Raw genomic sequence first — 11762 nt, 5'->3', positions numbered from 1 at the left:
AAAATGACCCTGTAAAAGTTCTGTTGAGTTACCCTTCTTCTCCATGCTTGTTTTGTTTTCTACCGCGTTCTCCTTCCTTTTCCGCAGGAGCCAGCAGTAGGCGTTAACAAAATAAAAGCATGTAAACAACATACGCAAATGCGCGATAAAAAAATTGTCGGCGTTAATAGATTGATGCGTTAACTCGAAATTAACGCATTAATTTGCCCACCCCTAATATATGTGTATATATATGTATATGTATGTGTGTGTATATATATATATACATATATACACACACATACATATACATATATACACATATAAATATATATATATATATATACACATATACACAAAAGCACTAGTTCCAATGGCAGCAAAACAGGCTCAGAGCATACTACCACCACCATGCTTAATGGTAGGAATGGTGTTCCTGGGATTAAAGGCCTCAACTTTTCTCCTCCAAACATATTGCTGGGTATTGTGGCCAAACAGCTCAATTTTTTTTTCATCTGACATCATATGGACAAAGATAAGACCTTCTGGAGGAAAGTTCTGTTACTCGTGACATCCCTAAATGTTATTGTTTGCCTTATTGACAAATAAATACTTCCACACTCATGCTTTCCACTACTGCTTCGTGTGCTTTTTTCAACACCAAATGTCCCTAACACAAAGTCCATTGTCCAGTGCACTGTCATGGACACTGGCAGCGGCCATCACCACCACCTCAGTAACATCCTAACATTATCAAACTTACTAACACAACTCACCTTCAAGCTCGACCGACCACCGCCTGCGGATAATACCTGCAACACACACACACCTTTAAGCGTAGCATCACGTGACTAAACCAGTTCGTTTAAGGAAGCTACACACTGGGTGACGTCAGCAGACACCTCGCAACATTTGATTTCATTTCCATTAAAAAAGCTGAAAAGTACGAAAAGCGATAAAATAATAATACAACTATTACTATAACTATATTACTACTCAGTCAAGGAGGATATGTTGGACCGGCACCAATCGGAACCAAACAGAATGAGTCCAACACTCCCCCGCTGCCACTCAAAGCGTACGTCATTCACTCTCAGACTATCACAACATCTTTAAAGGTGAAATTTTGCGAGGCAGTTATTGTTACTTATTCCAATAAAAGTTGACTGACATTAACTTTAAATATATGTTCTGTTTGAAACTCACCTTGCAGAGATAAAAACACCAAACTTGCTTTCACTTCCGGAAACTTCAACTTTCTTGCCGCCGCCCCTTCAATCACTTTGTACGCATGCGTAGCTTTGAGCAACAGTTCACGGCTTCCCTCTAGCGGGCAGTATGACGCCACAGGCCTGGTCCATATGCTTACAAACCAATCACTATGCTGTTTTGCTAATTTTCTTGACTAGTGACGTCATTTAGTGAATTATTAATGCTCTTATTTTGATATGCAATTATAAAAAGGCCAATGTTTTATTTGTACAAAAGTTTAATTAGAAAACAGGATGCAGCTTCGAAGTTTACAACAAAGTATTTCATTGTTCAAACCCTGACCAGCAAAAACAACATGGCGGTCGCGATGACATCACTCAGGATGGGTGGTGCTGTTGTAAACCAGCATGTACTGCTCAGTAGCCTGCTGGGCGGTTCTTGTGGGGACGTTCTGCTGTGCGCGCTTCCTCCTGGACTTCAGGAAACAGTAGGCCAGGATTGCCAGCAGAACCAAGATGCCCACCGAAATAACCACCGCCAGTGCAATGGAGCCTGAGGGCAGTCACGTCACTTCCTGTCCTCCATCTTTGTTTTGGGTCAAGCGCTTTAAACTTACCTGAGTCACTTTTTTCTTCTTCTTCGAAGCGTTCAAACATTCCTCTGGCGAACACATCTCGCTCTGTGCACGACAGGAAGTGATGTCATTAGCATGTTGCGCTGCATGCTCGATGTGTGCGTTTGTGTGTGTGTGTACCAGTCACGCCGTGACAGGTGTGATCACACTCAGTCTCCTCTACAAAGTTGTTGTCGTTTCCGTTACAGCCGCCAAACGTGAACTGCCGGCAGTGTGTGTTGAGCGGGTCGTAGTACCAGCGTGTGTGGCTGGCGCGACATGGGCCTGTGCGGGGGGGTTCCGTGCACCGGGCTGCGGGCGTTGGCAACGTTAGCGTAAGGCGTTTTAGCTATTGTCAGACTGATTGAGTCTTCTGACCTTTTCGCTGATTGACGTCGATGTCCAGCAACCGAGAGAACGTCTGATTGACTGACAATAGGAGGGCAAAGGTCACTAGGTGCATGCGTGTGCTTGTGTGTGTGTGTGTGTGTGTGTGTTACGTTGGCTGCAGTGGTCCTCATCTGAACGGTCGCTGCAATGAGTTACGCCATCACACTCCAGACTTTTGTCCACACAGCAACCACTACTGCAGGTCAGCTGACCAGGTAGACATGCAACGCCGCACACTTCTGAACACACACACGCGCACACACACACACACACACACATTGAAAATTGAAAAAGCACCACATACGATGTAAAAGGTGCATCAAGAGACTGACCACCAGATGGCAGAGCGATGCGCAGGTGATCGGATGAAGTCACTGTGGATCAACAACACACTGTTATGTGTGCGCGTGTGTGTTAGTGTGTGTGTGTGTTTGTGTGTTACCTGTGACTCCAGCACAGGCCTTTTCACACTCATCTTTTGACAGGAAGTTGTTGCGGTTCCCTTTACAACCTCCAAACACAAACAGCTGACACTCTCCTGTGTCAGCATGGTAACGCCAGCGAGGAAAGGCGGCTCGGCACGGCCCCGCTTTCATCGGCGCTAAACAGTACACTGCAACAAAGGTCAAAGGTCATCAGTTACACACACGCCTTCGACTGCCTATTTGAAGTGAACAGGAAGTGTTAGCTTTAGCTGCTGTCACTCCCTGTGACTCACTTTGACAGGTGACAAAACCACATGACTCACAGGCAGACAGCTGAGGATTCAAGACGAGCACGCCAACCTCGGCGCTGTGCGATTGGTCGTTGGAGTCAGTGACAGTCAGGCGGAGGCGGTAGTGACCCGGTAGCATGTTGGAGAGTTGCACCTGGTCGGGCAGGTTCGTCGTCTGTAACAAAGAATTCTGCTCTGATTATTCTTTTCACTTTAATGTTGGCCTAAGTGGGCGTGTCACCTCCACAATGACATCATTGTCTGCGCTCTGCACAGTCCAGTGATAGTCAACGATGTGGGCGTCGCCAACAGCCAGACTCTCGATGCCGTTCAGGGCCACAGTAGCTTCTGGTTGGACAACTTTGTCACGTCCCGCGTTGGCAATGGGCGGAGCCTGCTCACCTGAGGAAGGTGACAGTGACAGGTGACCCTAATGTTTCTCTCAGCATGCATGAAGTGTGTGTTAAGAGAACGCCTAGTCAAATACTTCAAATATTCTTTATTGTCAGCTCCATATTGTGACTGTATGCATATGTTCGAAATAAATCAAAACCATAACAATAACATTCCTTCATACATGCAAGACATTAGGAGGAATCGAGATAGTGTTTCCAACTTTGAAAATGTCTCCAGCTCGGGGAGAGTGGAAAGTTTTAAAAATGACACATCAAAGAGACGCCATGTTGTCTCTACCAAAAAAAAATAAAAAAAATATTCAGCTAAACAAACCGTCCAGACTGGGAACAACGTCACTAATAGAGCTACCTTTCCTTGGCCACACCCACCTGGTCCCAGCGGGCCTTCCAGGTACCTCCGATACTCGGTCTCTCTGATGAAGCTCCGGTAGAACCTGCGCTTGACGAACCGGCACACAAACTGATTTCTGTGAACGCAGTCGAAGAGGGTGCATGTAAAGTTGTCGGTCACGTGCACGTCGCGCAGCTCCAAAAGCGCGATGTTACAACGGGTATTCCCGCAGCACGCTAGCCGGCAGTCGGCCATTGTGGGCGCTTGCTCAACGGCCAACAACACCGCGCCCTCTTTCACCGCGTCCTCCACGTCCAGTACGAAGCCGTCCTGACCCGAGCGGAAGCTGGTCTCGCAGTCCGCGTCCCCGTCCAGCGGTAAAACGAACAGAAAGAGGAGGAGGAGGAGGGAAGATGAAGACATCACTTTCAGTCTGGAATTCTCCCCTGAACGTTCTTCAACGTCAGGAGTGCGCGTTTGGATCCTCCCAGGTGTGGTCACCTGCTCAATAACAGGAAGACAAACGCAACTATGGCCCCGCCCTGCTCTGTGACGTCACACAGGTGAATCATCTCACAATCGAGTATTTGCAAACATGTATAAACACTTGTGTTGAAGTAAACATTTGAACTCTTGACAACGTTCACATGCACTGTGCGTCATTGTTCTTCCAGTGCGCATGCTCACCAGGTTAGTTTTTAGTGGCTGTCTCCACCTGTTGGACACGAATCGAACGACAATGATGAGCCCAACAGTTATTATTGCTGTAGTAGACATTAACAGTCTTTCGCCAGAGGCTAAAGAACAGAGCACAACAATAACACGTTCAACTTTTTAATGACAAACTTGACAGCTGTGTGTGTGTGTTCAATGTGTTGAATATTTGGGAAGCTCATTTCCAAGAATTACTTTTCTCTCCACTCCGTCCTCTGAAATTGATGCCAGTCTGATCACACCGCCGCTAGAGCCGTCCCTCTCCATTGCCAGGGATAACGCTGAGGGTGATATAATTATGATATATAATATATATTATAGTAGAGTGTGATCACTGTGTAACAAAACAATAACTTAGCAAGAGTTTTAAGTATGAGCTTTTGACTGCTATTAGCATAAGAGTAAAAAGACATCTAAAGTTGCATCCATGATTGACTTATGACTTGTGCTGGGATATAAACCCCACAGGAGAGCAGCCACACATTTCAGCTGTACAAATCCGTTTCGAGGACAAGTGACAACTCAGCTTTGCTTTAAAGCAGAAATGTTGTCACATTTGAATCTCACCAAATCTTATCACCCCCCCCCTAGTTTATATTAATAGTGTGTGTGTAAGAGAGTGTAGTACTGTACCTGCAGCAGTTAGCTCCAAACATTGTTCTTTGCTCAGTCCTGCTTTGTAGTTGGAGTCCATGAAGCCATAAATGTACGAGCTGCCACTACCGCCAACAGACACTGGCTGCCTCACCAGCATTCCACCAATAGGAACACAGTACACCTGACGCACACACACACACAAACATGCCGATTACTGCTGCTGGAACACTAACACACACTAGTCTACTGTGTAACATGGTATACACTATTGGGTAGTAGTATACTGTGTAGTATAGTACACAGTACTATGTTGTGTACTGTATACAGTATTGTATAGTGTACTGTGTATTGTAGTGGCAGTATAGGGTGTAATAGTCTAGTACAGTACTGTTTTTGTAGTGTAGTGCATAGATACCTGTCCACCCTTCCTCTTGTCCCATCCTGCCACCAGTATCCCAGCCATCAGTTCTTCTCTGTAGCGGTAGCAGCTAGCTCGGAACAGATTAGCGGCCGTCTCCACCAATGGGGGCTCGTCTAGCTCGATGCTGGGGGCGCACACAAACATTGGCACAAGCCTGTCAATCAAAGTGTACATGCAGTCAATTACATGTGCATGGCAGGGTGTGTGTCACCTATGGAAGCCCAGCTGGTAAGTGACCACATCAGCAATGGCCTGAGTGTCGGCAGCTGATCCAGACCTGCACCACAAGAACGCATCCACAAATGAGGAAGAAGAGTGAATATGTGGAAAAGGAGGAAGTGGTGCACACTGACCTGCAGCAGAAAATTCGGTCATGAATGGGCGTCAGTTTGTCCGTCACTCTGTTGGCGATGTATGCACTGACACAAAAAACACAAGTTGAAAAAACAGCAAATATGAGGAAATTACCACTAGGGATGAAACAGTACTCGCTAAAATACCGGACCCTGTGTAACAGAGGTAATTTATGATCTCAATTGCTTACTGTCTTACTACTCTTCTTATTTTAATGTCATTTTATTTGAATGTCATCTTATCTCATTTATTACATTTACACATTATGTAATGTGACTCTTTATTTTGCAAATTTTATTATTCTAAGTTTAGTACTGTGATTTCCTATATTTTTTATGGTCACTTAACGTCACATGTCCCAGCAGACTTCCAGGCTGTAGCCAGTGTGTGTAGTCAGTTTGCTATCTTCCATGTGACGGTAAGTTGTGCTCTCTGGCGCCCCGTGAATTAGCTTGATAGCTTTCAGCTAACCTATTAGCAGGCTAGCTGTGTTGCTGTAGGCCTAAAGGAGACACATTTATGTTAAGTTTTGTTTTGTTTTATTTCTGTGCAGGTTTGAAATGTATAGAGAAGGCTGATTGGAGACTCACTATGATTGTTTTCACCAAGTATTGTGTGCTTTTTTTATCTTGTTAATACACTGCTCAAAAAAATTAAAGGAACACTTTGAAAACACATCAGATTTCAATGGTGAAAAAAAAAAGTCTGATATCTATACTGATATGGACAGTTTAATGTCTCAGGAACAAAAGGATGCCACATCTTTTGATGGAAATAAAAGTTTTCAGCCTACAGAGGGCTCAGTTTATAGACACCCCAAAAATCAAAGTGAAAAAATTATGTGGCAGGCTCGTCCATTTTGCCTAAATTCAATTTCTGCAACTCAAAATTATTTTCAATATCTTGTGTGGCCCCCACGTGCTTGTATGTATGCTTGACAACGTTGTGGCATGCTCCTAATGAGACGACGGATGGTGTCTTGTGGGATGTCCTCCCAGATCTGTCTAAGGGCATCAGTGAGCTCCTGTAAAGTCTGAGGAGCAACCTGACGGTGTCTGATGGACCGAAACATTATGTCCCAGAGGTGTTCTATCGGGTTAAGATCAGGTGATCGTGAGGGCCATTCAATTGTGTCAATTCCTTCATCCTCCAGATACTGTCTGCATACTCTTGCCACATGAGGCATTGTCGTGGACCAGGAGGAACCCAGAACCTACTGCACCAGCGTAGGGTCTGACCATGGGTGCAAGGATTTCATACAGATACCTAATGGCAGTGGAAATGCCTCCCCAGACCATCACTGACCCACCACCGAACGGGTTCATGCTGAACGATGTTGCAGGCAGCATAGCGCTCTCCTTGGCTTCTCCAGACCCTTTCACGTCTATCACAGGTGCTCAGGGTAAACCTGCTCTCATCTATGAAAAGCACAGGGCGCCAGTGGCGGAATTGCCAATTCTGGTGTTCTATGGCAAATGCCAATCGAGCTCCACGGTTCTGAGCAGTGAGCACAGGGCACCCTTGTGAAGTCTGTTTCTGACTGTTTGGGCAGAGACATTCACACCAGTAGCCTGCTGGAGGTCACTCTGTAGAGCTTGGGCAGTGCTCAACCTGTTCCTCCTTGCACAAAGCAGCAGATATCGGTCCTGCTGATGGGATGAGGACCGTCTACAGCCCTGTCCAGCTCTCCTAGAGTAACTGCCTGTCTCCTGGAATCTCCTCCATGCTTTGGAGATTGTACTGGGAGACACATCAAATCTTCTTGCAACAGCACGCACGGATGTGCCATCCTGGAGGAGTAGGACAATCTGCGCAACTTCAGGAGGGTTAAGAAATCGTCTCATACTCCCAGTCGTGATAATGACTCTAGCTAAAGCCAACACTTGTGGAAAAACAGTTAAAGATCAAGAGGGAGGAACTTGAAATGGCCTCCACCTGCAAAACCAGTCCTGTTTTGGGGGCCATCTCGTTGTTGCCCCTCTAGTGCACCTGTTGGTAATTCCATCAACACCAATTCAGCTGAAACTGATTAACAACCCCCTCTGCCACGTACCTGACCAAAACCTTATCAGAAAAGTGCAATTGAATTCATGCCATACCCTGATAAAAAACTGTTCCTTTAATTTTTTTGAGCAGTGTATGTTTGTCAGTCTGCTATCTTCCATGTGATGGTTTGAAATGTATAGAGAAGGCTGATTGGAGACTCACTATGATTGTTTTCACCAGAATAAACTATGTTTGAGCCGGAAGAAAGACTGGGTGTCGTCTTTTGGGGAAAAACAACGCAAAGGAGTACTACATCGCTACACCTGCAGTCTGCCATGCACAGGAAAATATGCCTTTCTGGATTGCTGTTCGTGTGTGTGTGTGTGTTACTTGTACTGCTGCATCCCTAATAAACACAAAAGGATAGTTACCCAGTTGTGGTACGGGAGTCCGCACCGATGACCACGCCTCCATCATACTCCACCGCCATGATGGTGGTCTAGAACACAAACAGCAAAAAAGTTATGCACAAAATAAAAATGGTGACAAGTGGTGAGGTAAGTGCTCCCGTACGAGCTGCAGGAATGTCTGATATTAGAGGTTAGCCCTGGGAAATATGGTCTAAAAATAAAATTGTTTCATAAACAATTCAATCTACAATTTTTTTCCCTACTAAGAAACTAATGAATACAAATGAGATAATTCGAAATACGTTTCGCTTTTATTTGATCAAAGACTAGTGTACTGCATACACTACATCTTACTATATGCACAATTATAATATTTATAAAGTTGTTTCTTTTTAGAAGAGTCAAAAATTGAACTTTGCATAAATTGGAGTTTGCATCCTCTGCAAAAGGCTGAGGGTGATAGTGATTTATAAAAATATTCCCTCTAGTTATTCATGTGTCCGAGCAAACGCAAAAACTCTGAGTATTCAGTGGAGTACATGTGCGCAACATCAGACGTGCACACTGTCCAAAACCTGACTTTATAACAAGTTAAATGTTTTATTATAATAATCAAATGGCAGCAGTCATTTTCATTAGATTTTTTTCTAACCCAAGTGATTTGGCCCACTTAGAATTAAAATAAATAAATAAAAAGGTTTTCATGAGCTATGTACTAGTATTGTATGCTTGGGTGGTGGTCCTACTTTGGAAACAATGTGTACCCCTTTCAGATATCACATTAAGTTCCCCTTAATACATTCTCATGTTGCACAATGAGATGTAAGTATGGGTTAAAGTGTACTTTCCTGTAACTTTCTGTCTGTAAAATATATATTTTTTAGCATTTCTTTAATCTAGTAACAGCATTTTGTGATTAATACCCATAAATAAACATTCTTAATAAATGACAGTAGAATACGCACACATTTGATTGAGGAGTCATAGTGTTACAACCTGGCATTTACACTTTGCATGATGTTGGAGTTGTCAGACTTTTTTGTGGCCACAAACGCATCAGTGGCTAAGTGCCATGAGTGCCTGTGTTGGTGCAGGTGAGACAGAGTGAGCGGCTGCTGTTGATGTGACAGATCACAAAAAGTTGCTTTTGGCCTGGTTTGTATGGCAGAAAATTACCAGTTTTTGTAGATATACGTTTTTTACTACTGTTTTTGGTGTGGTAACAGCCGGATATAAACAGTTTTGCTCAACAAAGTGATCGATGGAATTCCTGTCCTCTTTAAAGCATCTTGACTGAAATTGCAAGAATCAAATGTTTTATTTGTTAGGGACGTTTCTCGTCACCAGTCACCGAGTCAAATTGCAAAGTCCTACAGAACAAATAGTTAAGTGTTTATTTTGTTTAGAGTTCAGATTGGATTGGATTGCGGCACAGATTTGCTGTGCCCAGAGTATGCGTAAGCATTGCGAAGGCGCACACCTTAAAGAGAACATTGTAAAGATTTGTTTGTGTCCTTGGTCAAGACACTTCACCCTTGCTCCTGATGGCTGCTGGTTAGCGCCTTGCATGGCAGCTCCCGCCATCAGTGTGTGAATGGATGAATGTGGAAATACTGGCAAAGCGCTTTGAGTACCTTGAAGGTAGAAAAGCGCTATACAAGTATAACCCATTTATCATTTATTTATTTCTAATACCCATCTCATCAAATGTATAATTTGCTAGAATTGTTGTATATCATATGATGTATTACATTTGTGGTATTGAATGCTACATACAGTGTTTTAACAAAATAAAGTGTCTATCTAGTGCACAATAAGTAAACAAAAGCAAAAACTACTATTGGCTCCGATTTAAATCATTAAGGTTTTGCCCTCAAACCCTTCTTGTCTCCAGAGACTTACTCCCTGAGTTTGTAAACAGTAACAAAAACAATCAACAATTATTCTGTAATAAGACCTAGAAAACTAAAACATCAATCTAATGACTTTAATATATTTCATATACTGATACTATCCGAGGTATTGATCACCTCTATTTAACATTGAAGGTTTAGCGGTTAACTTCTTGAGTCGTCATGCTCATCGTGTGTGTTAAGCATGTTTAGCCATTTTTTTCCTTCAATTCAGTGCTCCAGTGGTAATGGTAGTTGGAATAAACATTTAATTTTCCAACATGGTAGTGAGAATTAGTTTCTTAGAAGCAATTTCGCACTGTGGAGTCAGCTTGCTCTTAAAATTGGTATTCTGGCATGACGCACACCCTCCTGGAGTACAAGCAACTCCTGCATGTCTAACAAATAATATGGAAATGTAATTGTGTCTCCCTGTGCATACATTTTGCAAGAATATTTCATGTAAAGCATTACCCTAGTAATATGGCACTCTGACACATAATATTTGGTCGATCAAAAAACTTTATCATGCAATCCCAAAAAAGGCCCAAAGACAAAAGACCACCAGATTATTTTCGAATTTTAATTAACTGCACACTGCCAAGGGATAACATTCGATATCAAATTATAGTTATGTCTAGAAACTTGAACTCAATGTGCTGGTGCAGACAGTTTAAAATGAAAACATGAATCATCACTTTGCGTTTGAAAAATATACACGTTTTTAATTTACAGCTGAAATACACGCCTAAGCGAATAGAGATGAATGTTCCTGCTAGAATAAATACGTGGTGCTTGTCAACAGTTAGCTGTTAGCTATTAGCTGCTACAGAATCGCTGTCTCATTCAGACGCTGTTCAGTTTTTTAAATCCTTCATTAAACGTCAAGCGAACCCACTTACAGCTCAACATGTCGCCATTAACAATGCTTACCCCGGTGCTGACTTCTTTGCGTGTCCAATCCGGCACCATATGATGTTTTAAAGAATTGCGTTGGTCAAAACGCAGCATTGCTGATGAAGCTCCCGCCATCTTGTTTCTGGTTGCTGCACACTTGAAGCGGGGTCCATCGATTTAGCCTATTGTAATATCTATATACAAAATGAACATATGATGTTATTACTGGACACAATTCTGGCTGCAACAGCACAACGTAATTAAATGTCTTTGTCTATGTATGTGTGTGGTTTGATACCTACATCTACCGCATAACGCTTTACAGTAGTATTCAGGCATTTAGAGGGACGCCTCGACATTTGGGTCCTACCACAATCGTGTCGAGTGATACTGAAAAGGGTAGTATCGGACCTTTACCAAATAAATACTTGGATATTTTTCAAGATCATTGAATCATTTTGTGATTTGATTTTGTTCACCATTGTTATGATCAGAATAAAATCTAAAACAAATATTTGTTTTACAAGTCTTTGAAACAATATATAAATACAATTAAACAAGACAAAGTAAAATATCAACAAAATAATATAAGTATTGCCTTTTATTACATATTACAATTGTGGGAGCAAAATACATAATTTGTGCAAAATAGAAAAGCACGGTCCTTCGGCTCTCATTTAAATCATTATGTCTAAGTATTTATTTCCTGACTTTATGCAATATAAAAATGTGTACAATAAAGCTAAAACACACATTGTGAATATATATACTGTACAATGTACAAAAGTGTATTTATATTCAGTGCATTGTACATGGACGATAAACTATCATCTCA

The 11762-nt window shown here is 42.6% G+C and overlaps 2 protein-coding genes across 2 annotated transcripts; both read right to left on the bottom strand.

Moving 5' to 3' along the window:
* Window positions 1-1460: 1460 nt before the first annotated feature.
* LOC133648797 (kunitz-type protease inhibitor 1-like) lies at window positions 1461-4364 on the bottom strand. The gene is made up of 10 exons (XM_062045238.1): window positions 3695-4364; window positions 3151-3311; window positions 2943-3084; window positions 2637-2807; window positions 2527-2568; window positions 2305-2433; window positions 2183-2233; window positions 1946-2116; window positions 1808-1870; window positions 1461-1743 (listed from the first exon to the last, which is right to left on the bottom strand). The coding sequence occupies exons 1-10, from the start codon at window positions 4077-4079 to the stop codon at window positions 1565-1567; spliced, it is 1494 nt and encodes a 497-aa protein (XP_061901222.1). The 5' UTR covers window positions 4080-4364; the 3' UTR covers window positions 1461-1564.
* Window positions 4365-4476: 112 nt separating this feature from the next.
* On the bottom strand, window positions 4477-11319 carry psmb6 (proteasome 20S subunit beta 6). The gene is made up of 8 exons (XM_062045241.1): window positions 11230-11319; window positions 10964-11121; window positions 8160-8227; window positions 5742-5807; window positions 5600-5665; window positions 5383-5512; window positions 5004-5148; window positions 4477-4651 (listed from the first exon to the last, which is right to left on the bottom strand). Exons 2-8 carry the CDS (start codon window positions 11060-11062, stop codon window positions 4524-4526), a joined length of 702 nt encoding a protein of 233 aa, XP_061901225.1. The 5' UTR covers window positions 11063-11121; window positions 11230-11319; the 3' UTR covers window positions 4477-4523.
* Between the last annotated feature and the right edge of the window lie 443 nt (window positions 11320-11762).

Source organism: Entelurus aequoreus, linkage group LG04 (genome assembly GCF_033978785.1).
Source record: "Entelurus aequoreus isolate RoL-2023_Sb linkage group LG04, RoL_Eaeq_v1.1, whole genome shotgun sequence".
NCBI lineage: Eukaryota > Metazoa > Chordata > Actinopteri > Syngnathiformes > Syngnathidae > Entelurus > Entelurus aequoreus.
This window is presented reverse-complemented; position numbering and strand designations above follow the sequence as displayed.